Source organism: Saccopteryx leptura, chromosome 1 (genome assembly GCF_036850995.1).
Source record: "Saccopteryx leptura isolate mSacLep1 chromosome 1, mSacLep1_pri_phased_curated, whole genome shotgun sequence".
Taxonomy (NCBI): Eukaryota; Metazoa; Chordata; class Mammalia; order Chiroptera; family Emballonuridae; genus Saccopteryx; species Saccopteryx leptura.
The window spans coordinates 249118572-249143259 of NC_089503.1; the positions used below are offsets into that span (position 1 = coordinate 249118572).

General features: G+C 44.3%; 1 protein-coding gene across 1 annotated transcript; it reads left to right on the forward strand.

The window, feature by feature from the left end:
• Positions 1 to 5052: 5052 nt before the first annotated feature.
• On the forward strand, positions 5053 to 8298 carry TNFSF9 (TNF superfamily member 9). Its single transcript, XM_066361001.1, has 3 exons — positions 5053 to 5373; positions 5952 to 5988; positions 6634 to 8298. Exons 1-3 carry the CDS (start codon positions 5110 to 5112, stop codon positions 7092 to 7094), a joined length of 762 nt encoding a protein of 253 aa, XP_066217098.1. The 5' UTR covers positions 5053 to 5109; the 3' UTR covers positions 7095 to 8298.
• Positions 8299 to 24688: the final 16390 nt, after the last annotated feature.

Consider the following 24688-nt stretch of genomic DNA (forward strand, 5'->3'; position numbering starts at 1 on the left):
AACGGGGAGAGACAGTCAGACAGACTCCCGCATGCGCCCGACCGGGATCCACCCGGCACACCCACCAGGGGGAGATGCTCTGCCCCTCCGGGGCGTTGCTCTGCAGCAACCAGAGCCACTCTAGCGCCTGGGGCGAGGCTAAGGAGCCATCCCCAGCGCCCGGGCCATCTTTGCTCCAATGGAGCCTCGGCTGCGGGAGTGGAAGAGAGAGACAGAGAGGAAGGAGGGGGGGGTGGAGAAGCAAATGGGCGCCTCTCCTATGTGCCCTGGGCGGGAATCGAACCTGGGTCCCCCGCACGCCAGGCCGACGCTCTACCGCTGAGCCAACTGGCCAGGGCCTTCTTTTCTTTTTTTTAAGTGAGAGGAGAGAAGATAGATAGACTCCTATATGCATCCTGACTGGGATCCTCCTGGCAATCCCTGTCTGGGGCTGATTCTTGAATCAACTGAGCTATCCTCAGTGCCTGAGGCCAATGCTTGGACCAACTGAACTATCCTCAGTGGCTGGGACCTCTGCTCGAACCAATTGAGCCACTGGCTGCAAGAGGGGAAGAGGGAGAGAAAGGAGAGAGGGAGATTAAGAGAAGCAGGTGATGGCTTTTCATGTGTGCCCTGACCAGGAATTGAACCCAGAAAGTCCACATGCCACACTGATGCTTTATCCACTGAGCAACTGACCAGGGCCTGAGCCTGTGTTTTCCTGGCCTACCTGGGACCCAGCTTTTCCAGAGACTTGACTAGTGTAGACAATGCAATCCCCTTCTCTGTGCCTCTTCCTTCCTTCAACAAGTCCCACATACCTTGCGTGATTTTTTCCTTCCCTTTTTTCTCAATTTATATCCCCTGGGCTTGCTTGCTTGTGCACTTACTTGGCAAACATCACTAACATTCTTTGTTCAGCTTTGCTTTTGCCCTGAGGGAGACAGAGGATCCAGGCCAATAAAGCTGACACTGGGGGAGGCCACATGAAGGGGATGGGGGCAATGGGGAAACCAGAGAAAGGAAGAGACTTTCTAGGAAAAATCAAGGCACACTTTCTGGGGCAGGTGCCTGATCATTGGGCCTCAAAGGTGTAAGGGGGGTGCTTCCCCCTTCAACTACTTCCTGCCCAATCCCTCGCTTGAGCCCTATGATGGTGAGCATGAAGACTCAGGCCCCACCCTAGAGATGAGGAAAATGGGTCCACACTCACCCTAGGGAGACAGTTAAGCACAGAGGTGATGCTGACAGCTCCATGGTGGGCGGGGCTGCCTGCCTCAGATGTCCCAACCACAGCTGCACGTCATGGTGCTCTCTGGCTGTGGCCTGAGCCTTCCTCAGGCTGCCAGACTTTGTTTCCTCTGCCTGGAGGGAGGTTACGGAACTATTCCAACCCCCTCAGTGTGAAGAGGAGTTCAGAACACTCACTGTGACTGCTTGCCTAAGTGACTTCAACTTGTGGAGTCTTAGATTCTGCATCCACATATCAGGCATGATGGTGTACCAGAGCTGCAGAAAAGATTCAGTGACTGTGACAGCTCACCTTTTTTGAACACTCACAGTGTGCTTGTCACTGCTTACAGCAAGCTTTCAACTTCTGTTTGAGATCTACTATTATTCTCATTTAACAGATATGAAAAATGAGGCTCAGAGAGGTGAAGCTGCTGGCCCACAGCAAGAAATTTGAGTTGAGGCGGCAATATTTTTTCCAGAAACGGTCTAGAAGGAGTAAATATTTTGGGCTTTGTGGGTCAATCTCTGTTACAACTACTCAGCTCTGCTGCAGTATTGCAAAAGCTTCCATAGACTGTGTGAATGAAGGGGTTTGGCTGTATGCCAATAAAACTTTATTTGTGAACATTGAAATTTGAATTTCATATAATTTATCCATCAGGAAATAGTCTTCTTTTGACTGTTTCCAGCCAGTTAAAACCAAAAACAATAAAAAATATTTATAATTTTCAGACTGTAGCTTGTTGATCTTGAGAGCCCATGCTTTTCATTGTTATGTTATAATTAATTCATCTATTCAGTCACTCAATAAATATTTATTGAGGCCTGCAATTTTCTAGGCACTGGAGGTAGAACAGAAACAAGACAGATGAAATGTTCTTCTTTAGGAGATAATGCTTTTGTGGGGAAAATAATTGTAAGCAAGTACACAAATACACAAGAATATTCCAGATGGCAGAAGATAGTAAGGAAATTTATGGGGGCCAAAGGCGGGATGTTTTTATTTGTCTGAGATGGTAACCTTTGGAGTCCTCAGGTGATCTTAGGCTGTTGCCTGCTATGGGTTAGGACTTAATACCAAACACATTGGCTTCTTGGCAGGGCAATGCTATCAAGGGGTGAACCCTTTGGCCTCAGTATCTTTAAATCTTTCCTCCTGGTTGGTCAGATTCCTTAGAGATAGATCTTTCACCATCCCATCTTCTGGGTCCAGATGCTGAGTGGGGTGAGGGTTGAGGTGGGAAATTTTAGCTCCATATTCAAGTTCACATGTTTGCTTAATATTCCTGTATTCAGAGTGATACTTTTATCATTTACTGCTGTTCCTCTGACCAGTAACGGTACCATTTCCACTCTCTGGAGGGAAAAAAAAAAAAAGACTTTTCCATCCTGATGGGGAGTGTCAAAAAAAAAAAAAAAAAAAAAAGAAGAAGAAGAAAGAAAGAAAGAAAGAAAGAAAGAAAGAAAGAAAGAAAGAAGCTACTTTCAAATGGAGCTGGAGCTGCCATCCCAGAGGAACTGCCTTGCACATCTCATGCCTCAAACCCTTGGAATGTTATAACTGGGCAAAATAACCTTTGGGCTGGGCTTAAAGCACCCTTGTTTCCAAAAAAAACCCTGTTTAACTGTAGAGAGCAGATTGATGACTTCTAGACTGAAAACTTAAAATATTGTTTAGAATTAAGATCACTGTTATGTTATCTGCACCAATAGAAATGCCTTTCGTCTGTTGATATAATTGTTCCCCTTCCTTTCTCATAAACACCCCTTGCCTTTGTCTCCCAATAAGAACACTATTTGGGCTTCTGCCTGAATCAGTGCATCCTGAATAGCTATTCTTTTTTATTTCAAATAAATGCTGTTGGCTCTCTCTTTGAAAGGCCTTTTATTTTTTTGGTTAACATGAAGAAAAGCTGGTGTCTCTTTTGGGGAATTTACTGTCAGCAAACTCTTCTTTTTTTTTTAATTTTTAATTTATTTATTCATTTTAGAGAGGAGAGGGAGAGACAGAGAGAGAAGGGGGGGAGGAGCTGGAAGCATCAACTCCCATATGTGCCTTGACCAGGCAAGCCCAGGGTTTCAAACCGGCGACCTCAGCATTTCCAGGTCGACGCTTTATCCACTGCGCCACCACAGGTCAGGCCAGCAAACTCTTCTTTTTTAGCTGCCACCCATCATAACCTCCTTTGGAGTTGGCAGGAATCACCAATAACAGCTTTGGGGGACAGTAGTGGTGAAATTCCAAGATGGAAATAATATGTAGCTTTCCACATAGCTAGCTTAGAATTTTGTTCTGGGGTTAAAACAATCACTGAGCTGTCACTGCAGTGGGGTTTCAGAGGAGATTGAAAGTAGAGGCTGGTGCTCCGTTAGCAGTCTTTACCTAAAAGGATGGTTGGAATCAAGGCTGGCTGTTGATCTGGGCAAAGAACATTCCAGTCAGAGGGGCCGCAGGAATGAAGGAACAACCTTGGTATAATGCAGTGGATTTTCCAATTTTGGTAAGAATCAGAAACTTCTGAAGAGCTCATTCAAACAGCAATTGCTGGGCTATTTCCGTTCCCATAGTGTTGACAGATAGATTGAGGTGCTAGAATTTATAGAGCTAACACAGCAGGTGATAGTGAAGCTGTTGATTTGGACATCACACTTCATAAACCGCTCACATAACAGAAGCATTTAGCACCTGTGCATCAGTATCATTATGGGTTTCTCTCTGTAATTCCCCAGCAAGGCCCAATGCAAGAACTTCAAGCACAGGGAAGCATCTTATACCACAATCCCCCCACATTTCCTAGCCTGCTGGTGATAACTGAAGACCAATTGCCTGATCCTCCTTCCTGTTTCACACAGGGAAAGTGAGGTCTGGAGCAGGTCAGGGAGTTGGCCAGTGTGCCCTCCGGCTGGTCTGGGCAGAGCAGGGCTTCTATAGGAGTCCAGAGCTTTCTTCCCATCTCTCAGACCGGGTTTGTGGGGTTGCTTCCTCTTTTGGGTGGCATTTTGGCGGCTTCTCTGCTCCTCCTCCCGCCCCCGCCTGAGTGAAAGGGAAATTTGAATTTCCTCCATCTTTTCCTACAAGGGGAATTTCTTTACCTGGACTCTCCAGCCTTCCGCTTGTGGGGTCCAGAGGAGGCTCCTGACAGGAAGCAGTCTAGGTGGGTGGGTGGGGGCAGGCCAGGGAAGGTCCAAGGGGTCCTGGAGAAGGTGAGAGAGGGTGGGCATGGCACTCAGGGTTCCACTGGGGTTTTCTCAGGGGCTTACACTCCCAAAGAGAAGACAGCTGACGCCTGACTGTCCTGTGGCTCCTCTGCTGAATGCTGGTTTTAGGGGAGGCCCGGGGGAGCCTGGGTAGGAGTGACAAGAGTAGAGAGGAAAGAGACAGAGACACAGAAATTCAGGAAATGAGAGCAAGAGCGAGAGGGAGGGAGAGAGAGGGAGGAAGGAGGGGAGGGCAGGGAAAGACTAGGAGAGACAGAGACTGGGGAGAGTCAAAGAGACAGGGACGAGAGAGACACAGAGCGAGAGAGAGACACGGAAATAATGAGGGACAGAAAATCCCCTGCGACCCACACAGAGACAATCAACAGAGACAGGGACGAATTGTAAGAGACGCACAGACAAAAGGAGAGATACAGAATTTACGAAGAGGCATCCAGAGAGGGAGAGAGAGAGAGAGAGAGAGAACTCGGGAGAAAAAAAAGAAACAGTAGGGCGGGGATTGGAGAGCGAGAGACAGAAAGGATACTGAGAGATGGAGACCCAGGGAAGAGAAAGGGAAAGTTCGGCCTGGGAGGCGGGCGCTGGGATCCCCAAGTCTCCGCCCCGGAAGACGGGGCTTCCGGGTTCAGTATAAAGCGCGGAGCCCGAGACTGCGGCTGCAGCCGCCGGACGCCGGCCATGAGCTCCAGCTCGGACGCGGTCCCGGACCCCGAGGCCCCGCGGCCGCCCGCGCCCGCCGGCCACTCCTGCCGCCCGCTGCTGTGGGCCCTGAGCGCCTCGCTGCTGCTGGTCGCCGCCACGGGCGCTGCCTGCGTCGTCCGCGCTTGGGTGGTGCCCGGGGCGCCCGCCTCGCCCGGCCCCAGCCCCGCGCCCAGCTCGAGGCTCCCCGAGGCTCCCGAGCCTTTGCCCGACGCCCGTGCCCGCCTCCCTGACTCTCCGCAGGTGAGATACGCCCCTGCTTGGGACCCCTTCTCCATCCGGCAGCCTTGGGGCGACACCCTTCTTCACCCGGCCGACTGTCTCTTTGCTCTCGGACCCTGGGAGCACCCCTGCTTTATCCAGGACTTCGGGAGTCACCCTTCCCTTCTCCTCTCTTACTCCCACGAGACGCCCATCTGCATCTCGCACTCTAGGGGGGGACCTTTTTTCTCCATCGCGGACCCCGAGGGGCACCGCTCTTTCTTCCTCAACTCCCGGAGAACCTTGTTTTACTCTCGGACCCCGAGAGTGTCTCCCTTTTCCTCTCAAGTCCCCATCCCCACCCCAGTTCCAAGAAGGCCACCTGGAGGGATCTCGCTTCTTTTCCGTCCTGAATCCTGGCAGTGCGGTCCTTGCAGACTCGGAGAGCTGGGGCAGGTTGAGCCTTAGCTTCTGTGTGCATGTGTGTTGGTGTGTTCTTTTGGAGCAGGAGAAAAGGAGGGCCTCCGTTCAACGCCTTCGCAGAAGCTGGGGGTCACTTTTCAGGGGGCCGCGGGAGCGGTTGGGGGACCCTCTATCCACTTTCTGCCTTTCCTCCTCAGGGCGTGGGTGTGTTCGCGCAGCTGGTGGCTAGAGATGGTGAGTATTGTGAGGATGCTCCAAATGAACTATCCCTCCGGGGCTTCTCTTTCTGACCTTTGGGCATCTTCTACTCCTTAGCTGACACCCATCTACCCACCTAACACCCACCCTTTCAGCTCTGAGGCTGGACTCCCAAACCCCAGCCCCCTCTGGTCTCTCACACGGGGCTCTGGGAGGTTTATACTCTCCTTCCCACCGGCTTTCCCTCCCTCCTTCCAGAGACTGTCCTCAACATCCCTTCTCTTTCTTCTCGTTATCCTTCCTGAGACCACCCCACTCTCGTTCCCCCTCCTCCTTCTGAATCCTCTTCATTCTATCTTGTCCCCCTCCTTCCCTCACCTCCCTCTCTAAACTCTTCCTTCCACCCCCAAGAGTTCCCTGCCCTATCCCTATCTCCTTTTGCATTGTATCTTCTTGTGCACATGTCTGTTTCTGTAAATCTTTCGCCCTCTACCTACTCTTCTCTGAGCACCCCGCTTCCTGACTGCCTTCCCCCTCCCTCCCTGCGTTCCTTCCTCACTTCATCCCCAGCCCCACCTCCCTCTGGGAACCTCTTCCTTCTCAGATCCCCACCACCACCTCCCCAGGGCTGGGCTCCTGCCCTTAGCCTTGCTCAGAATGCCTGCCCCCCTCCTCCTGCAGCACTGCTGACTGAAGGGCTCCTGCACTGGTACAGCGATCCTGGCTTGAAAGATGTGTTCCTGGCACCGGGCCTGAGCTACGACGAGCACACGCAGGAGCTGGTGGTGGCTGAAGCTGGCATCTACTACGTCTTTTTGCACCTGAAACTGCAACGTGTGGTAGCTGGCGCTGGCTCTGGCTCTGTCTCCATTGCCCTGCACCTACAGCCACTGGGCACAGGGTCTGCAGCTCTGGCCCTGACCTTGGACCTGCCCTCTATGTCCTCTGAAGCCCAGGACTCAGCAGCTAGCTTCCGGGGTGGCCTGTTGCACCTGAGCACTGGCCAGCGCCTACGTGTCCACCTCAGTGCTGCAGCCGGGGCACACCCTGCCTGGCAGCTTGCACAAGGTGCCACAGTCTTGGGCCTCTACCGAGTGGCCACCAAGGTCCCCACTGGACTCCTTTCCCAACAGCCTTCATGACGTAGGTGGGGTTGCCACACCCTGCAGGGAGACTGAATCCTGCCTTGCTTCCTGGGCCCTCTAGTGATGGGCCCTGGTTTCTCTACCTCATAAGGCTGGGCAGGGGTTCTGGCTGCTGACCCCCTCCTCAAAGACTCTCCTGGTCCCTCTACCACTCCTACCCCAAGTCAAATCCTTGGTATTTATTATGAGCTTGAGCTCAAAAAGTAAGTAGACTTTATATCAGTTTGTTCAACTTATATTTATTGAGCACTTACTACGTGCCAGGTACTGTGTAGGGCTGGAGAAGCATTAGCAAGCAAAACAACAACAACAAAAAACAACTTATTTATGTTAATATGGGAGAAATAAAGACTCACTCCTAGCCCCACTCTGGGATTTGTGGGCTAGCTTTTGAGGATTCATAGAATTCTTTGTTGTGTGAGTTTCATTCATTCACACAACCTGTATTTTGAGCATCTATTCTCTGTCAGGCACTGTTTTAGGTGTTGAGGATACAGCTGTAAACATGACAGAACAAAACGCCAGCTTTTGCCAAGCTGATGTCTAATAGGCTGTTTTGACACTGTGACTGTAATTGTGTGTGACCTGGTATGACTGGGCCAAGGGAACAGTGTAAGATAGTTTATGGTGGTGGATAATAAAGTATTTATACACTTAACAACGACTATGTCTTGAGCATTCACTAGTGTTATTTAAAACTTATAACTACCCTAGGCTTTAAGGATGTTATTTCCATTTTACTATTATGTATGCTCTTGAGGTTATTTTCCTCTGGTGTAAGTATGCAGTGGAAATACTGTAGAATGCAATTCTGCAGGACATCCGCTCGCTAACTCTGTTCAGTGACATCACAATCAACCACGGGAATCAGCAAACACTACAAATCAGGGCTTGATTTATGTTGATCATCTAGACTTAAAGTGATGGAGGAACTGATGTTAAGTATCTAGACTAGACCTAAAAGTGTATCTTGTTTCTACATATTGCATAGTGAATATCATACACAAAAAATCAAGAAAGTAATGTTTTCAAACCATTATCTGATTTAGTGAAGGAGCTGCTTATGTCATATACACAGCAAATGAAATGTGGACAAACATCTTTGGTCCATTTTATCTTGGTCTTTAAAGGAAAATGAATACAATCTATATTCACTTGTTTGTCACTTGCACCCAAGGTTTGCTATGGGTACAAGAGTGGGAAAAATTAAGGCATTCTGTAAGAGTCAACTGACTATATAGAATTTGCAATAAAATGAAGAGTATCTTCTATTTTATTTGTAAATGGTATGCTACACAACCATTTTGCCTGTAAAATTCATAATAAATACACAATCCATTTTCCTCCTCTGGAAAGCTGCTTGTTAAATATGCACCAGCATGCTGTTGCTCTCTCCAGATCTAGCCAGTTCCCCCAGCCCCATAATTCTTGTTACCATGCAGAACTTCTGCTCATTGGTCCTTATTAACTGGCTGAACCCTGGCTCTCCTTACAGATCTAGGACAAAAAGGGCTAGGTGGTCAGAGACAGAGTACAGACTTTGAAGGACCTTAAGAAGAGGGATGAGGCCCTGGCCGGTTGGCTCAGTGGTAGAGTGTCGGCCTGGCGTGCAGGAGTCCCGGGTTCGATTCCTGGCCAGGGCACACAGGAGAGGTGCCCATCTGCTTCTCCACCCCTCCCCCTCTCCTTCCTCTCTGTCTCTTTCTTCCCCCTCCCACAGCCAAGGCTTCATTGGAGCAAAGTTGGCCAATGGGTGCTGAGGATGGCTCTGTGGCCTCTGCCTCAGGCACTAGAATGGCTCTGGTTGCAACAGAGCGCGCCCCAGATGGGCATCGCCCCCTGGTGGGCATGCCGGGTGGATCCCGGTCAGGTGTATGTGGGAGTCTGACTGCCTCCCCATTTCCAACTTCAGAAAAATAAAAAAAAAAAAAAAAAAAAAAAAAAAGAAGAGGGATGAGTCTGAGTGAGGCAGAGGTGGGGAGTTTGGCCTGCAGTGATCAGACAGGAAGGTGTGGGATGATAAGTGAAGACATGGAAGTGGCAGTGAATAGCATTTGCCTGGCCCATCTCTATTCACGGGCTTTGTCCCTCTTGAGTGGGAAGATCTGACACTGAGCTGACACCCATGAATATGGTCATACTAATCATTATATAAATATTATTAAATCAGTTCCGTGCTGGTTGGCAAGTACCTGTTATTTCTAGTTCCTGTTCCTGTGTACTTCCTCCGGACCCCTAAGGTGGCCCTTGTGACCAAGTATCCAAAGCCTTAATCCTCGAGGCTTTTCTAGAGTTTGTGGGTGAAATATAGTCTCCAGAATTCTTGGTCCATGGGTCTGGGTCAAATTTGATCGGTCATTGTCTGGTTTAGGCTGATTGTTACCTAATGAATAATCACCCTTGGCACTAGGTGATTCCTCCCTTCTGCACAGCTGATTGGGACAGGATGGACAAGTGACTCAAGCTGGGCCAATCTCCATAGAGAGTGGGTAGGTCTGGCCTCACAGAACTCAGGAAGTCCAACCTCCACAGGAGAGAGATACAAGAAAGGGCCCATATGCAGAGAAAGAAAGTGAGAAGAGAGAAAGATGTGTAGGAATTTGCAGGTGAGATAACAGAATCCTAGAAAGACAGAGGAGGGACCTGGGTTTTTTACTTGCCTCTTCCTGGTAACATGGGATACCCAATGCCTATTGGAAAACCCTGTTATGGGGAGAGGCAAAAGTAGGTTTACAGTTTGAGTATGAGAAACATAGTTTATTCTCATATTATTATTGATTAATTATTGTGTTATTTTCTTTAAAAATTTAAAACGATTTTTAAAATTAATTTTTAGAGAGAGGAAGGGACAGAAAGAGAGAGAGAGACATTCATCTGTTGTTCCTCCCATTTATGTATCCATTGGTTGCTTCTTGTATGTGTCCTGACCCGGGATAGAACCAACAACCTTGGTGTATCTGGAGAATGCTCTAATGACTGAGCTAACTGGCCAGGGCTATATCTGTTGTTTTAAACCACCCAGTTTGTGGTGCTTTGTTAGGGCAGCCCTAGGAAACTGCAGGGTCAGCCAAAGGTAGATTTACAGCTGTTTGTATGGAAAATAATACAGGATAATAATAAAACAACTGACATGGTCCTGGCTGGTTACACAGTGGATAGAGCTCTGTCCTAGAGCCCCGAGGTTGCCAGGTCAGTCCCAGGGTCGCTGGCTCAATCCCTGAGGTTGTTGATTTGAGGCCCAATCAGAGTACATGAAAAGCAATCAATGGCACAACTACGTAGGATGATGCTTCTCTCTCTCCCCTCTCTCTCTTTCCCACTTCCTCTCGCTCAAAAAATAAAATAAAATAAATCTTAAAAAACAAACAAACCAATCTAAAGTCATACCAACCTGAAAGAGCTCAATCTGGTCTGATCTAAAAAAACCTCCAGATTTGTATAGTTTCTCAGTTCTGGAGGCCAGACATCCAAAATCAAGATGTCCACAGGGCCATGCTCTTTCCAAAGGCTCTGAGGAAGAATCCTTCCCTGCCCCTTCCAGCTTCCAGTGGTTGCCCACAATCCTTGGTATTCCTTGCTTTATAGCTGCATTACTCCAATCTTTGCCTCCATCTTCACATGGTTGTCTTCCCTCTCTGTGTCTCTGTTTCTCTTCTCTTCCTACAAACTGAAGTCATATTAAATGTGGGACCTACACTACTCCAGTATGACCTATCTTAACTTAATTACAAAGACTCTTAATTTGCAAAGACTCTTTCCAAATAGGGTCATAATCTGAAGGAAGACATCTAGTGTCTCCTCTTGGGAGCCATGAGAAGCTTCAGTGTCCTGCTATAATTTCCCTTCTAGGGTGAGTGCTGTTCTGTCACCACCACTGGTTGGTGTGAACCAGTTGTCAACCCAGAAAGCTGAGGTCACATGTTTTAAGCCCCAAGGTGACCAGCTGTGAATGTGGCTAATCATCTTGAGTGTGGCGTGGCTGGCTTGAGCAGGGAATTGTCCACATGACCCCACAGGTCACCAGCTTGAGCCTAAATGTCACTGGCATGAAAAGTCCAAGGTCAGCCCTGGCTGGTTGGCTCACTGAATAGAGCATGGGCCCTACATGTGGACATCCCGGGTTTGATCCCTGGTCAGGGCACTCATGAGAAACAGCCATCTACTTCTCTACCCCTCTCTCTCCTGCTTCTCTCTCTCTCTTCCCCTTCTACAGCCAGTGGCTTGATTGGTTCCAGCATTGGACCCTGGCACGGAGGATAGCTCGGTTGGTCTGATTGCATCAGCCTCAGGTGCTAAAAGTAGCTCAGTTGATTTGAGCATCAGCCCCAGACCAGGATTGCCAGGTGGATCTTCGTCTGGGCACATGCAGGAGTCTGTCACTATATCCCCTCCTTTCACTTAAAAAATATAGAAAGAAAAAAGAAAGCTCAAGTTGGCTGGCTTGAGCAAGGGGATACTGGTTGGGCTTGAGCCCAAGGTCCTATTTGTGGTCAAGGCACCTACGAGAAGCAATCAATGCACAACAAAAATGAAAGCAACTGCAAGTTGATGCTTCTCACTCTCTCTTCCTCTTCTCTCTCCCTTCCTCTCTCTCTCACTCGATCTGAGAGACTGTCCTACTTTCTGGGTTACGTTGAGTCTGGGGGTTTTCCAGAGCAAGAATGCTTGGGTCCCAAGTATTTATTGCAGAGGTAGTCAACCCGGTCCCTACCGCCCACTAGTGGGCATTCCAGCTTTTATGGTGGGTGGTACCAGAGCAACCAAAGTATAAATAAAAAGATAGTTTTAATTACAGTAAGTTGTTTTATAAAGATTTATTCTGCCAAACTTAGCAAAAACCTGACATAAAGTACTTGGTAAGTAATTATTAATATATGCTTTAACTTGCTGTAACTCTGCTTTATAAATTTTATAAAGTAAAGTTACTTCCCTACTTTATAAATCACCATTACTGTAGAACCAGTGGGTAGTTAGAAAATTTTACTACTAACAGAGATACAAAAGTGGGCGGTAGGTTTAAAAAGGTTGACTACCCCTGATTTATAGGATGTTACCAAGACTCAAAGTATGCAGATAAATTCTACAGTAGCAACAATAACTATAGTTGACATTTAGTTATGTTCACTGGACTCCATCAGGAAAGTACTATTCTGGTTTTTTTTGTACTATTCTGTTTTTATTCTAATTTTATAGGCAAGGACACTGAGGCTCAAGTTATACAGTCAATAACAGAGTGGTTGACAGTAGTTCTAGAGCTGGACTTCTAAAACCCTGGAGAAAGGGTCTTTACAGAGGTAATTAAGTTAAAGGATGTCATTGGGCTTGGTCCTAATCCAATATGACTGGTGTCATTGTAAAAGAGGAAATTTGGCCTGATCTGTGGTGGCACAGCAGAAAAACTGTCAACCTGGAATGCTGAGGTTGCTGGTTCAAAACTCCAGGCTTGCCTGGTCAAGACACATATGAGAAGCAACTACTATGAATTGATGCTTCCTGCTCCACCCCTACCACCTTTCTCTCTCTCTTTCTCTCTAAAAATCAATAAGTAAAATCTTTTTTAAAAATCCAGTTTGGGTGCAAAAAGAAATTTGGAGACACACACACACAAACACACACACACATGCACGCACAAGGAGAATGTAAGGAAAGTGTGAAGATGGCTATCTACAAGCCAAGGAGTCAGGCCTGAAACAAATCCTTCCCTCACAGCCCTCAGAAGGAACCAACCTTGACAACACCTCAAAATTCTTTGGTAGCCCAAATTGACTGAATCTATGTGGATGTAGTTTTGGTCTTAATTTATTAGCTGGAGTACTCATAAAGCAGAGACGTTACTATGCCTGATTTTGGGGGCTGTTCCAGAAGCTCATGGTAGGGTGATATATGTGTAAAGCTAAAATTCACAGTTTCTTATTAGGGAAAAACCCGGTTCTTCCGGAGTTGATGTGTTTCTCATGCGAGGCTCCTTTACCACCCACACAAAGCATTTTGTTTCTAACAATTCTGGATTACCAGATATGTCAACATTTTTCCCCACACCGACAAAAAATTCTTAGACACCAAGTGGGTGTCCAAGAATTCAACTAATTCTGTCACTATTTACCTGGTGATAGCATCAGATTAAGGGCTCGATCTGGTAAGACTGCTCCCCCTGCCTCACCTTCCTCAGAAGTCGGTTCAATTAATTTGCTGGAGCAGCTGACAGAACTCAGGGAAAACACTGACTTACACTTAACTAGTGTAGCAGAAGGAGGTATGAGAAAGAGGCCCAATGAAGAGGTCTGGGAGGGTCCTGAGTGCCAGAGCTTCTGTTCCTCTGGAGTTGGGGAGCATTATCTTCCCTGTGTGGATGTGTTTGCCAACCTGGAATCTCTCCAAATCCCTCACTATCAGTATTTATGGATAGTAAGGCTTCTTCACATAGGCATGATCAACACTTAACTTCGTTTCCGGCTCTCTCCCTCTCTGGAGGGTGGGGGTTGGAAACTGGAAACTCCCAGCTTCTAATGATGGCTTAGTCTTTCTGGTGACAACCCCATCCAGGAGCCACTCAGGAGCCCACCCAGAGATGTCTCATTAGACCAAATGATGCTTCTTGTGTCTTTGTTAAATTTATGGGGATTTGGGAGCCTTGTGTCAGGAACCAGGGACAGAGATCAATAGGTATATTCTGTCTCACAACATGCTACATACATTATATTACCGATGTTAGATTCTGGGCTCTAAAATATGTCTGGCTTCTAAGGTTTGGGATCAAGGATTGTAGAATTATATGAGGCATTGGGATGTGAATCAAGACACAGCTTCCCATGGGAGTATGTGTATGTTGGCAGCAGTCCAATGAAGAAGGAGTGGAGATAAGTCTTCCGAGGATGCTTTTAAAAAAATAAACTGTGTTAAGAACTCTCAATGTGAGATTTACCTCAACAAAGATTTCAGTGTACAGTACACTATTGTTAATTATAGCCACAACGTTGTATAACAGATCTCTAGAACTTACTCATCTTGCCTAACTGACTGTACATTGAATAACTCTCCCAGCTGTCTTTTCTCGGCCTTTGGCAACCACCATTCTAGTTTCTGTTCTGTGAACTTGGCACTTTAGAAACTCATGTAAGTGGGATCCTACAGTGTTTGTCCTTCTGTGACTGGCTTATTTCACTGAGCATAATGTCTTCAAGATTTGTCCGTGTTATTGGAGAGAAGGGAGAGGAACGGAGAAAGGAGAGAGAGAGAGAGAGAGAGAGAGAGAGAGAGACAAGCATCAACTTGTTCCATTTAGTTGTGCACTTACTGATTGCTTCTCCAAGGTGCCCTGACCAGGGATGGAACTTGCGACCTTGGTGTGCCAGGACAACTCTTTAACCATTGATCCTGAGCCACCAGCCAGGTCTGGTTTCCTTCTTTTTTAAAGCTGAATAAAATTACATTGTGTGGATATATACCACATTTCCTTTATTTCTTTATCCATTCATCTGCTGATGGACATTTAAGTTGTCTCCATATCTTGGCTATGGTGAATAATGCTTCAATGAACATGAAGTGCAAGTAACTTTTTGGGACCCTGATTTCAATGCTTTTGGATATATTCCCAGAAATGAAATTGTGGCTTATATAGAACAGGAATATTAGAGTCCTACAGGGCCGAGTTCCAACCCTGGTCCTGCCATTGCTAGCTAAGCTGTGCATTCTTGGGCAAGAGCCTTCACATCTCTGGGCTTAGTGTCTTCAGTTGTAAAACTGAAACAAACTTTGTAGCTCATGAGCTTTTGGGAGTACTAAGTCAGCTAATGGTTTTAATAGCACAGTGATTCAATATATGGCACTTGATACAATATGTGAAAGATGTTATTATTTTTATATAAATTGGGTCATAGACAGATAGCATTTAAAGTCTGAATTGCATCAGGTAGGGAGAGGATTTGGGAAATGAGTTCCAGGTGTGGAAGGGTGCATGTACAGAGGGCCAGAGGTAGGAGAGTGGCTAGAGTAGGGAGATGAGGATGGGAGGGTCAGATCACTCAAGCTCGTGGATGGCAGCTCTAAGCTTTTTTGTGAGGGGCCATAGAGTAAATAGTAAGAAGACAAATGGTCAGATTAGCTTGTTAGAACCATCTCTGGCAGGGGTGTAGCGTTTGCATGGGAGGCAGAATAGAGGTCCGTGGAATCACCCTAATGAGAGACAGCAAAAGGTCTGGGATAGAGTGCTGGCTTTGAAGATGGAGAGGCACTGAATGCGTACAAAAGATAAGTGATAAAAAGAGAAGGACTTGGCAAGGCCTTAAATATGGTTGAGGTGGAGAAGCCGGCTCATGCAACTAGACAGGTGGTGGAAGCATTTAAGGATTTGGGGAACCCTAAAGATCACAGGTCACTTTGGGATAGGTGGAGTTTCCATGTGCTTTTGAAGGGACCATGTGGGAATATTGAGTCAGTTCTGTGGCTATGCAGAATGGAAATTTGAGAGTTGTTGGTTTGTTTATATAATGGATGTTTTGGGCAAGGATGAGGTCTCTTAGAAGAACAAGTACAGAAGCAGCAGAAAAGAGCATCTAAGGTCAAGCACTGAGGGGTTCCACTAAGTAATGGCTGGGTGAGAGGCTAGGTTGCCAAAAAGCCTGAGCAGGAGCAGCTGGACAGGAATGAGGGAACAGCATCTCAAGGAATCTGTTTCAGAAGAGAAGTGGTGGTCAATGATGTCCGACACTGCTGCGAGTTAAGATGAGAAGTGAAAATATTTACCGGATTTTGAATCATCTAACTCAGGTGGTTTTATAAAGTACAATACATATTCAGGGGTGCGAATGGATAGTCCCAACAGCATGACCTGAGAAATTAGTGACATTGCTTCTACAGACAGTTTCTTAAAAACAAGTTAGTATTGGGAAGTAATTTCTAATTAAAAAAATTTACATGAAAGCCTGACCTGTGGTGGCGGAGTGGATAAAATGTTGACCTGGAACACTGAGGTCACTGGTTTGAAACCCCGGGCTTGCCCAGTCAAAGCACATATGGGAGTTGATGCTTCCTGCTCCCCATTCTCTCTTTCATCTCTCTCTCTCTCTCTCACTCTCTCTCTTCTCTTTGAACTGAATAAAGTCTTAAAAAATTAAATAAAAAATGTTACATGCATAAGAAAAGTACCAAAACACTGTAATCTTTACCCAGATTCACTGATTGTTACCATTTTACCCAATTTGCTTCATTACTGCTCTCGCCCCCTTTTTCCTTCACCATGTTGTGAATATGTTAGAGGTATTTATTTGAGTCAGACAAGATCAGGATTATTGAGAAATAAAACCAAGGAAACCATGAACTCAAAGCTGGGGCAGTTTTAGGAAATTCCCAATGTAGTGTGTGTGGATTCAGAAAATGAGGGGACATTCTGGGGCATTTATCAAGGTGATTTATCAAGAAACATGGGAGCTGGTCAGGTTAAATTTACTCTATCTTCTGCCTCAAATATTAAGCAGATCCAATGGTATAATTTGTCCTGAGGTTAATCAGTAAATAGAAAATATCAAGTTGCCAGCAGACCTTTCTTGAGTCAAATGATAGCAAATAGAATGGGCAAAAGAGCTGGAACTTTCAAACTCAAAGATGAGCCGGCAACTAACAGTCACCAGGAATGTGACTAAAAATCTACACACCGAGAGAGACACATTAACTCCACAGCAGCAGAATAGAATCAACCCCTGAAGAAACAGAGTTAACAGAACAACTCAAGAACAAGTTTAAGTCCTCTTCCTAGAAAGATCTTATATTACATTAAACAATATTTAAATACATACAAATAAGTACATATATAAAGTACAGTCAGGGCACATAAGGAGTCAACCAATGATGGCACGGATAAGGGGACAACAAATCGATGTCTCTCTCTCTCTCTCTCTCTCTCTCTCTTTCCCTTTCTCTTGTTCTCAAATCAATAAAAATTAATCAATTAATAAAAATAAAGTTGAGTGGAACCATTCAGTATCAAACTTTGAGAGATATATGAAAATTTAAAGATTAAATATCATTGATCATTAGCATTCAAAGATGTGGAGGTGCAAAAGAATTGACTTACCAGGATGAGATTAGAGAATATGTACTTTTTAAATTCACTTATTTATTCAACAAAGAGTTTTTTTTTTTAATTTTTTTTTTTTTTAACAGTGACAGAGAGAGAGTCAGAGAGAGGGATAGATAGGAACAGACAGACAGGAATGGAGAGATGAGAAGCATCAATCATTAGTTTTTTGTTGCGCATTGCAACACATAGTTGTTCATTGATTGCTTTCTCATATGTGCCTTGACCATGGTCCTTCAGCAGACCGAGTAACCCCTTTCTTAAGCCAGCGACCTTGGGTCCAAGTTGGTGAGCTTTTGCTCAAACCAGATGAGCCCATGTTCAAGCTGGGGTCTCGAACCTGGGTCCTCGGCATCCCAGTTCGACGCTCTATCCACTGCGCCACCACCTGGTCAGGCTGAAGAGTTTTAATGTACCAGCATTTTTCTCCCTCCCTCCAACCTCCATCTCATCTATCAGAAGGAGGAAGAATTGCTTGCTGGCTATTGGAGGAAATGTTCTGGTCAGCATTGTCTACCTAGTAAATATTTTGATTCATAATATAATAAATATTTTCCTTTTTTTTGCTTTATTATTATTTTTTATTTTTTAATTACAGTTGACAGTCAATGTTATTTTATATTATATAGTTTAACCATAGTGGTTAGACTTTTATATAACTTAGGAAGTGATAACCCTGATAATTCTAGTACCCACCTGGCACCATACATAATTATCACAACATTATTGACTACATTCCTTAAGCTGTACTTTACATCCCTATTACTATTTTCTTTTTACATTTAAAAAATTTATTTATTTTTATTTATTGATTTTTGGAGAACAAAAGGAGGGAAGAACGAGAGAAAGAGAGAAACATTGACTTGTTGCTGCATCCATCCAGGCATTCATTAGTTGACTCTTTTTTGTGCTCTGCCCAGGGAACAAACCTGAAATGGTGGTGTATGGAGACTATGTTCCAACCACCTGAGTCACTTGGACAAGGCCTTATGATATTTTATGACTACCAATTTGTACTTCTTAATTCCTTCACTTTTTTTCATCCAGACCTCCAAACCCCTTCCTCCTGGCAACCATTGTCTGTTCTCTATATCTATGAATCTCTTTCTATTTTGTTTGTTTCTTTTGCTCTTTAAATTCCACATATAAGTGAAATCATGGTATCTGTCTTTCTCTGTCTGATTTATTTCACTTAGCATAGTACCTTCTAGGTCAGGGGTTGGGAACCTTTTTAGCTGAGAGAGCCATGAACGCTACATATTTTAAAATGTAATTCCATGAGAGCCATACAATATGTTTAACACTAAATACAAGTAAATGTGTGCATTTTATGTAAGACCAACACTTTTAAAGTACAATAAGTCTCTGAATTCTTTTTAATAATGTTGTTATGCTATTGCTAACCAATGTTAGCAATAAATTACTTCTTACCATTAATAAACAGTAAAGTACTTTTTACCATTAAAGTAACTTCTGGTGCTGCATGGTTTTGCTGATGGCTTTGTAGTCTGGTTGATAGGTGGTGAGGTTAAGCTTCATGCAGGTGTTGAGACTTTCATCCGTTAAACGTGATCGTAGGTTGGTCTTAACATTCTTTAGATGTGAGAAGGACTGCTCACATGCATATGTAGAGCCAAACATAGTCAGTACAGCAATACTCACACACTGCAGTGTGTGGTATGTGATGGGAAGGGCGTTCCAAGTTTTGACAATCAGCTGGTCTGCGGGTTGAAGTTTTTAAATTTCTCCCCACTTGTGTTTGCTCGCCAACTCTGCTTGCTGTCGTGTAAGTCTTTCCAAATCTTCAATCAGTGACTTGAACTTATTCACCCACATGTCTGAGGCCTTCAGGTCAGCAGCCTGTAGCTCAAAATCTCTGATGGAGACACCGGGGATGTAACTCAGGTCGGCGCTGTCCGCTGCACACTCGTGTGGATGGGTGATGAACTTAAAAAGATGAGTGCGCTCACGAAATTCTCCAAAGTGTGCTTTGAATGACTGCAGGAGATTAGATGTGAAGCCCGCTAGCTGCTGGTGATCAAGATGTTGAGCAGGGTCATTTGCTGTGCATGCATCTTTAAACTCTCCCAGTTTTTCAAAGTGTAGTTAACGACCTGTTTCAATGTCGGTGATGAAGAGTTCCAGCTTGTTTTCAAATGCAAACATTGTTTGTTGAAGGGATAAGACTGTATTTCCAATGCTTTGCATTTTCACATTGAGCTGGTTCAGATGTTCAGTCATGTCCACAAGATAGTAGAACTTCAGGAGCCACTCAGTGTTAACTAACTCAGGATGCTCAATATTTTTCATTTCAAGAAAAGTCTGGATTTTGCTCAGACAAGCTACAAAACGGCTGAGCACCTTCCCTCTTGACAACCAACACACATTGCTGTGCGGAAGCAGACCAGGATGATTATTCCCAACTTCATCCAGCAGCGTTTTAAACTGGTGATCATTTAAAGCTCGGGCAACAATAAAGTTGACCACCTGAATGACCAGCGACATCACCTCACCAAGCTGCTCACCACACATCTGAGCACAAAGCGCCTCCTGATGTAGGGTGCAGTGAAAACTTAGGATGGGTCTCTTTTCATGTTCATGAAGAAGTGCTACGAATCCTTTGTTTTTCCCCACTATGCATGGAGCACCATCATAGTGCTCCAGTGCATGAAATAAGTTTATCCATCGGTAGATTTTTTTCTTTAGCAAACTCAGTGAAAGACTTGAATAAATACTCCCCTGTTGTTGTCTCTTTCATAGGCAAAACAGCAAGACTTCCCTCATGTAGTGTGTCACCGACAGCATACCTTGCAATCACACTGAACTGGGATAAATGGCTTACGTCTGTTGACTCATCCAAAGCGAGAGAAAGAATGGTGCTGCATTTATGTCCTTCACTTGTGTTGCCTCAACTTGATTTGCCATCATGATGGTACGATCGTGAACAGTTCTTGCCAATAGAGGCATGTCTTTTATTCATTTGATTATCTTGTCTTTATCCAAAAAGTCGTCAAAAAGTTCATTGGCAACATCAAGCATGAATGTTTTGGCATACTCCCCATCTGTGAATGGCTTTCCATTTCTCACAATTGCTAAAGTACCAGCAAAGCTAGCCAAATTCCAGTCACCTTGTTGGGTCCAAACACAGAGTTGCTGCTGACTAGCTTGCACTCTGCACAGTAGCTCTTGACATGCTTTCTTCCTGCTGTCCCCTGCTGGATATTTCGATGCAAATGTAGTATGGCGTGTGTCAAAGTGCCGCTTTATATTTGACTGTGTCATCGATGCAATTTTATTATTGTATATTAGACACACTGCAGAACCTGCTTTCTCCACAAAGGTGAATTCCTCTGTCCATTCCTGCTGAAAACTATGATACTCCTCATCTTTTTTTCTTTTAGCCATCTTCTTCATCAAAAAGGTTTCTGCAATTAGCTAGCTGACTACTTGATTAAAAGGAGGGAAGTTTACTTCCTGACCTCACAATGACCCGTGTACATTATGCATTATCCAATAAAAATTTGGTGGTGTCCCGGAGGACAGCTGTGATTGGCTCCAGCTACCCGCAACCATGAACATGAGCGGTAGGAAATGAATGGATTGTAATACATGAGAATGTTTTATATTTTCAACGTTATTATTTTTTATTAAAGATTTGTCTGCGAGCCAGATGCAGCCATCAAAAGAGTCACATCTGGCTCGCCAGCCATAGGTTCCTGACCCCTGACTTATTGGATGATTCTTGTATGTCCCCTGACCAGGGATTGAACACATAACCTTGGCGTATGGGAACAACAGTCTCACCAACTGAGCAACGCAGCTAGGTAATATCTCATTGTGGTTTTAATTTGTATTTCTCTGATAATTAGTGACATTGAGCATCTTTTTATATTTATTGACCATCTGTATGCCATCTCTGGAGAAATGTCAGTTTATGTCCTCTGCCCATTTTTGACTTAGATTTTTTTTATGTGAAGTTGAATAAATTTTTAATAAATGTTGGCTATTAACTTCTTATTGGATGCATTGTTGGCAAATATAATCTCCCATTTAGTAGGTTGTCTTTATGTTTTGTTGATTATTTATTTTTCTGTGCAAAAAATTTTAGTTTGATGTAGTCCCATTTGATTATTTTATTTTTGTTTCCTTGCCTCAGGAGATATATCAGAAAAAAATATTACTAAGAGCAATGTAAGAGAGTTTACTGCTTTTTTTTTCTTCTAGGAGTTTTATGGTTTCATGTCTTAGATTTAGGTCTTTAATTTTGAGTTTATTCTTGTATATGGTGTAAGAAAGTGGTCTATTTCATTTCCTGCATGTTTAATTTTTTTGAAAAAAATTGTTCAGATTTTTTTTTTGAAAAAAATCTGTTCAATTTTTTCAAAGTCATTTATGGAATAGACTGTCTTTACCCCGTTGTATATTCTTGCCTCCTTGTCATATATTAATTGACCATATAGGTATAGGTTTAGTTCTGGGCTCTCTATTCTGTTCCATTGATCATGTGTCTGTTTTTATGCCAGTACCATGCTGTTTTTATTTATTTTATTATTATTATTATTATTATAATTATTCTTTTTAGTGAGAGATAGACAGACAGACAGAGACAGGAAGGGAAAGAGATGAGAAGCATCAACTCATACTTCTGGCACTTTAGTTGTTCATTGATAGCTTCTCATAAATATTGTACCATGCTGTTTTAATTACAATGGCCTTGTAGTATAGTTTGATATCAGGTAGCATGATTCCTCCTTCTTTTTTCTCAAGATTGTTGTGGCTATTCGAGGTCTTTTGTGGTTCCACATAAATTTTAGATTTATCTGTTCTAGTTCTGTGAAAATGCCATTGGTATTTTTATAGTGATTGCATTGACTCTATAGATTGCCTTTTAGTATGGACATTTTAGAAATGTTTTCTTATTAAGATAAAATAATTTGCCTGACCAGATGGGGGCACAGTGGATAGAGCGTCAGACTGGGACATGGAGGACCCAGGTTTGAAACCTTGAGGTCTCCGGCTTGAGCGCGGGCTCATCCCGCTTGAGTGGGGACTCACCAGCTTGAGCGTGGGGCATGGGATCATAGACATGACCCCATAGTCACTGGCTTGAGTCCAAGGTTGCTGGCTTGAGCTTGGTGTCACTCACTCTGCTGTAGCCTCCTGGTCAAGGCACATATGAAAAAGCAATCAATGAACAACTAAGGAGACTAAGGAGCTGCAATGAAGAATTGATGCTTCTCATCTCTCTCCCTTTTTACCTGTCTGTTCCTATCTGTCCTTCTCTTGGTCTCTCTCTCTCTGTCTCTGTCACCAAACAACAACAACAAAAAGATAATTTATTTTTTAAGATAAGCTTTCCCCTTTGTGATACTAAAAATACATATATCCAGGCTTGCTTTTTTAAAAGAATCTTATTTATTGATTTTACAGAGACATGAGAGAGAGGGATGGGGGAATGAGAAGCATCAATTCATAGCTGCTTCACTCTAGTTGTTCATTGCTTGATAGCTTGTCATATGTGCCTTGATTGGGCAAACCCAAGGTTTTGAACCAGTGACCTCAGCATTCCAGGTCAACACTCTATCCACTGCACCATCACAGGCCAGGTATCCAGGCTTGCTTTGGTGGGACAGACCTGGAAGATGTGTCCTGGCCCAGAAATAAGAGCAAGGTTGCTGCCATTCACCCTATTTGTTTAGATGGTGCCTTGAGAACCAATTCAAATCCTATCTTTTTCTTCAGAAGGGCAAGCAAAGTTATAAAAATGGGGGCTCAGTAGCAGCTAAATTGGCTTCTTCTTCCTGGTTCCTAGCTATTGCCCACTGCTGAGCCTACAGTCAGGAACTCTCATCCTTGGTCCCCTGAACCTCTTCTCTCTCTTAGCCAATTCCAACTCCTGTTCACCTTTAATGTTTGCCTTAAATATCACTTACTGGGGTACCACTTTCATAACCCCTGCCCTAATTAAGCAAGATCTCTTTGTTCTATAATCTTGTAACTCCCTGAGCTGATGCTTTTTAAAATCTTATCACAATTACCTTTAAACCTGTTTATATTTGGTAATAATTTGTTTGCTGCCCTCCCAGAGTCTATCTAGCTATTCATCAAAACTGTTCCCTTTTTATTTTGGACATGCATAGCTACTAGACTGTGTTTCCTGGCCACCTTTGCTGCAGGTTGACTGAGTTCTAATCAACTAACTCTGAGGGAAGTAATGTGCTCCACTTCCATAGCTGGTCTATAAAAACTCCTTTAAAATTATTCTTTATTACCTTTCTTCTTCTGTAAGTGAGTCCACTGATATGTTGAACCATAGTGTGGAATAAGCCTGAATCCCTGAGTCACTGCTTGGAGCACAGCTTCCTGACAAGCAGAAAACACCTGTTTTACACTTTATACAGGCAAGAAGAAAACTTCTATTGTGTTAAGTCACTGAACTTTGGGGTTTATTTGCTACAACAGCTAGAGTTATCTTAATACACTCTGTCTCTTAAGCTGATGTTTGGCTCATTGAGTGTTCAGATATTTTGTTTATCTCTTCAGATGAACTGTCAACCCTTCTCCTTCTAAGAGGAAGATCTTTATTGATGGCATGAAGATCCTTTCACAACCCTGGCTTCCAGATGGATTTAGCTCAGGGAAGATTCTAAAAAGGGATGTAGAATAGGAGATGATTGATTTTTATTACCCAAGGTTCCTCGCTGTCAGGGCACCTGATACTAAGAAAAAATTATCTTTAACTTGAGAAGCAGCAGGAAGATGGCCTCATGTCCTTTCAGTATCATTGCTTAATATGTGTGTTACTTGGGTTGTCTAGGAGGAAGCTGATGCTGAGAAGTGTAAGAAAATCATTGAGAGAGAATGACTCACAAATGGAAATAGGAAAGAAGCAGGACTGGGCAGAAAGAACCTCAGGCTACAATCCAGCCAAGCCAACATGGAAATTGACAGTAAAGCTGACTCATAAAAGAATCCCTCATGGGTCAGAAGCCTTAGTACCCTTGCTGTGATCATTATGGTTGAGCCGCTGGCGAAGAGCTAGATCTGTAGCAGAGCCTGAAGGCAGAGACAACTAGAAGTGCTCAGGGAACTGCATTTCTTGTAGCAGAATAGTAGGTTCTATCTTTAGCAATATCTGAGTGATGCATCTCATCAGGCTTATTTAAAATTTATTTAATCATCTTACCCTGACTGGGTAGCTCAGTTGGTTAGAGCATCATCCAGATCTGCCAAGGTTGAGGGTTTGGCCCCCAGTCAGGGCACATACAAAAATCAACCAATGAATGCATGGTTGGGTGAAACAGCAGATCAGTGTTTCTCTCCCTCTTTCTCTCAAATCAATGAAAAAAAGAGTGTCTGGCCAGTTGGCTCAGCTGTAGAGCATCAATCCAGCGTGTGGAAGTCCCAGGTTCAATTCCTGGTCAGGGTACACAGAGGAAGGGCCCATCTGCTTCTCCACCCTTCCCCCTCTCCTTCCTCTCTATCTCTCTCTTTCCCTCCTACAGCCAAGGCCAATCTA

What these genes read in the sequence shown, in the direction of transcription:
- TNFSF9 (XM_066361001.1), top strand. Translation starts at nt 5,110, where the DNA reads ATGAGCTCCAGCTCGGACGCGGTCCCGGACCCCGAGGCCCCGCGGCCG. An exon ending in GCCTCCCTGACTCTCCGCAG is followed by an intron (nt 5,374 to 5,951) that starts GTGAGATACGCC and finishes TTTCCTCCTCAG; the next exon opens with GGCGTGGGTGTGTTCGCGCA. An exon ending in GCAGCTGGTGGCTAGAGATG is followed by an intron (nt 5,989 to 6,633) that starts GTGAGTATTGTG and finishes CTCCTCCTGCAG; the next exon opens with CACTGCTGACTGAAGGGCTC.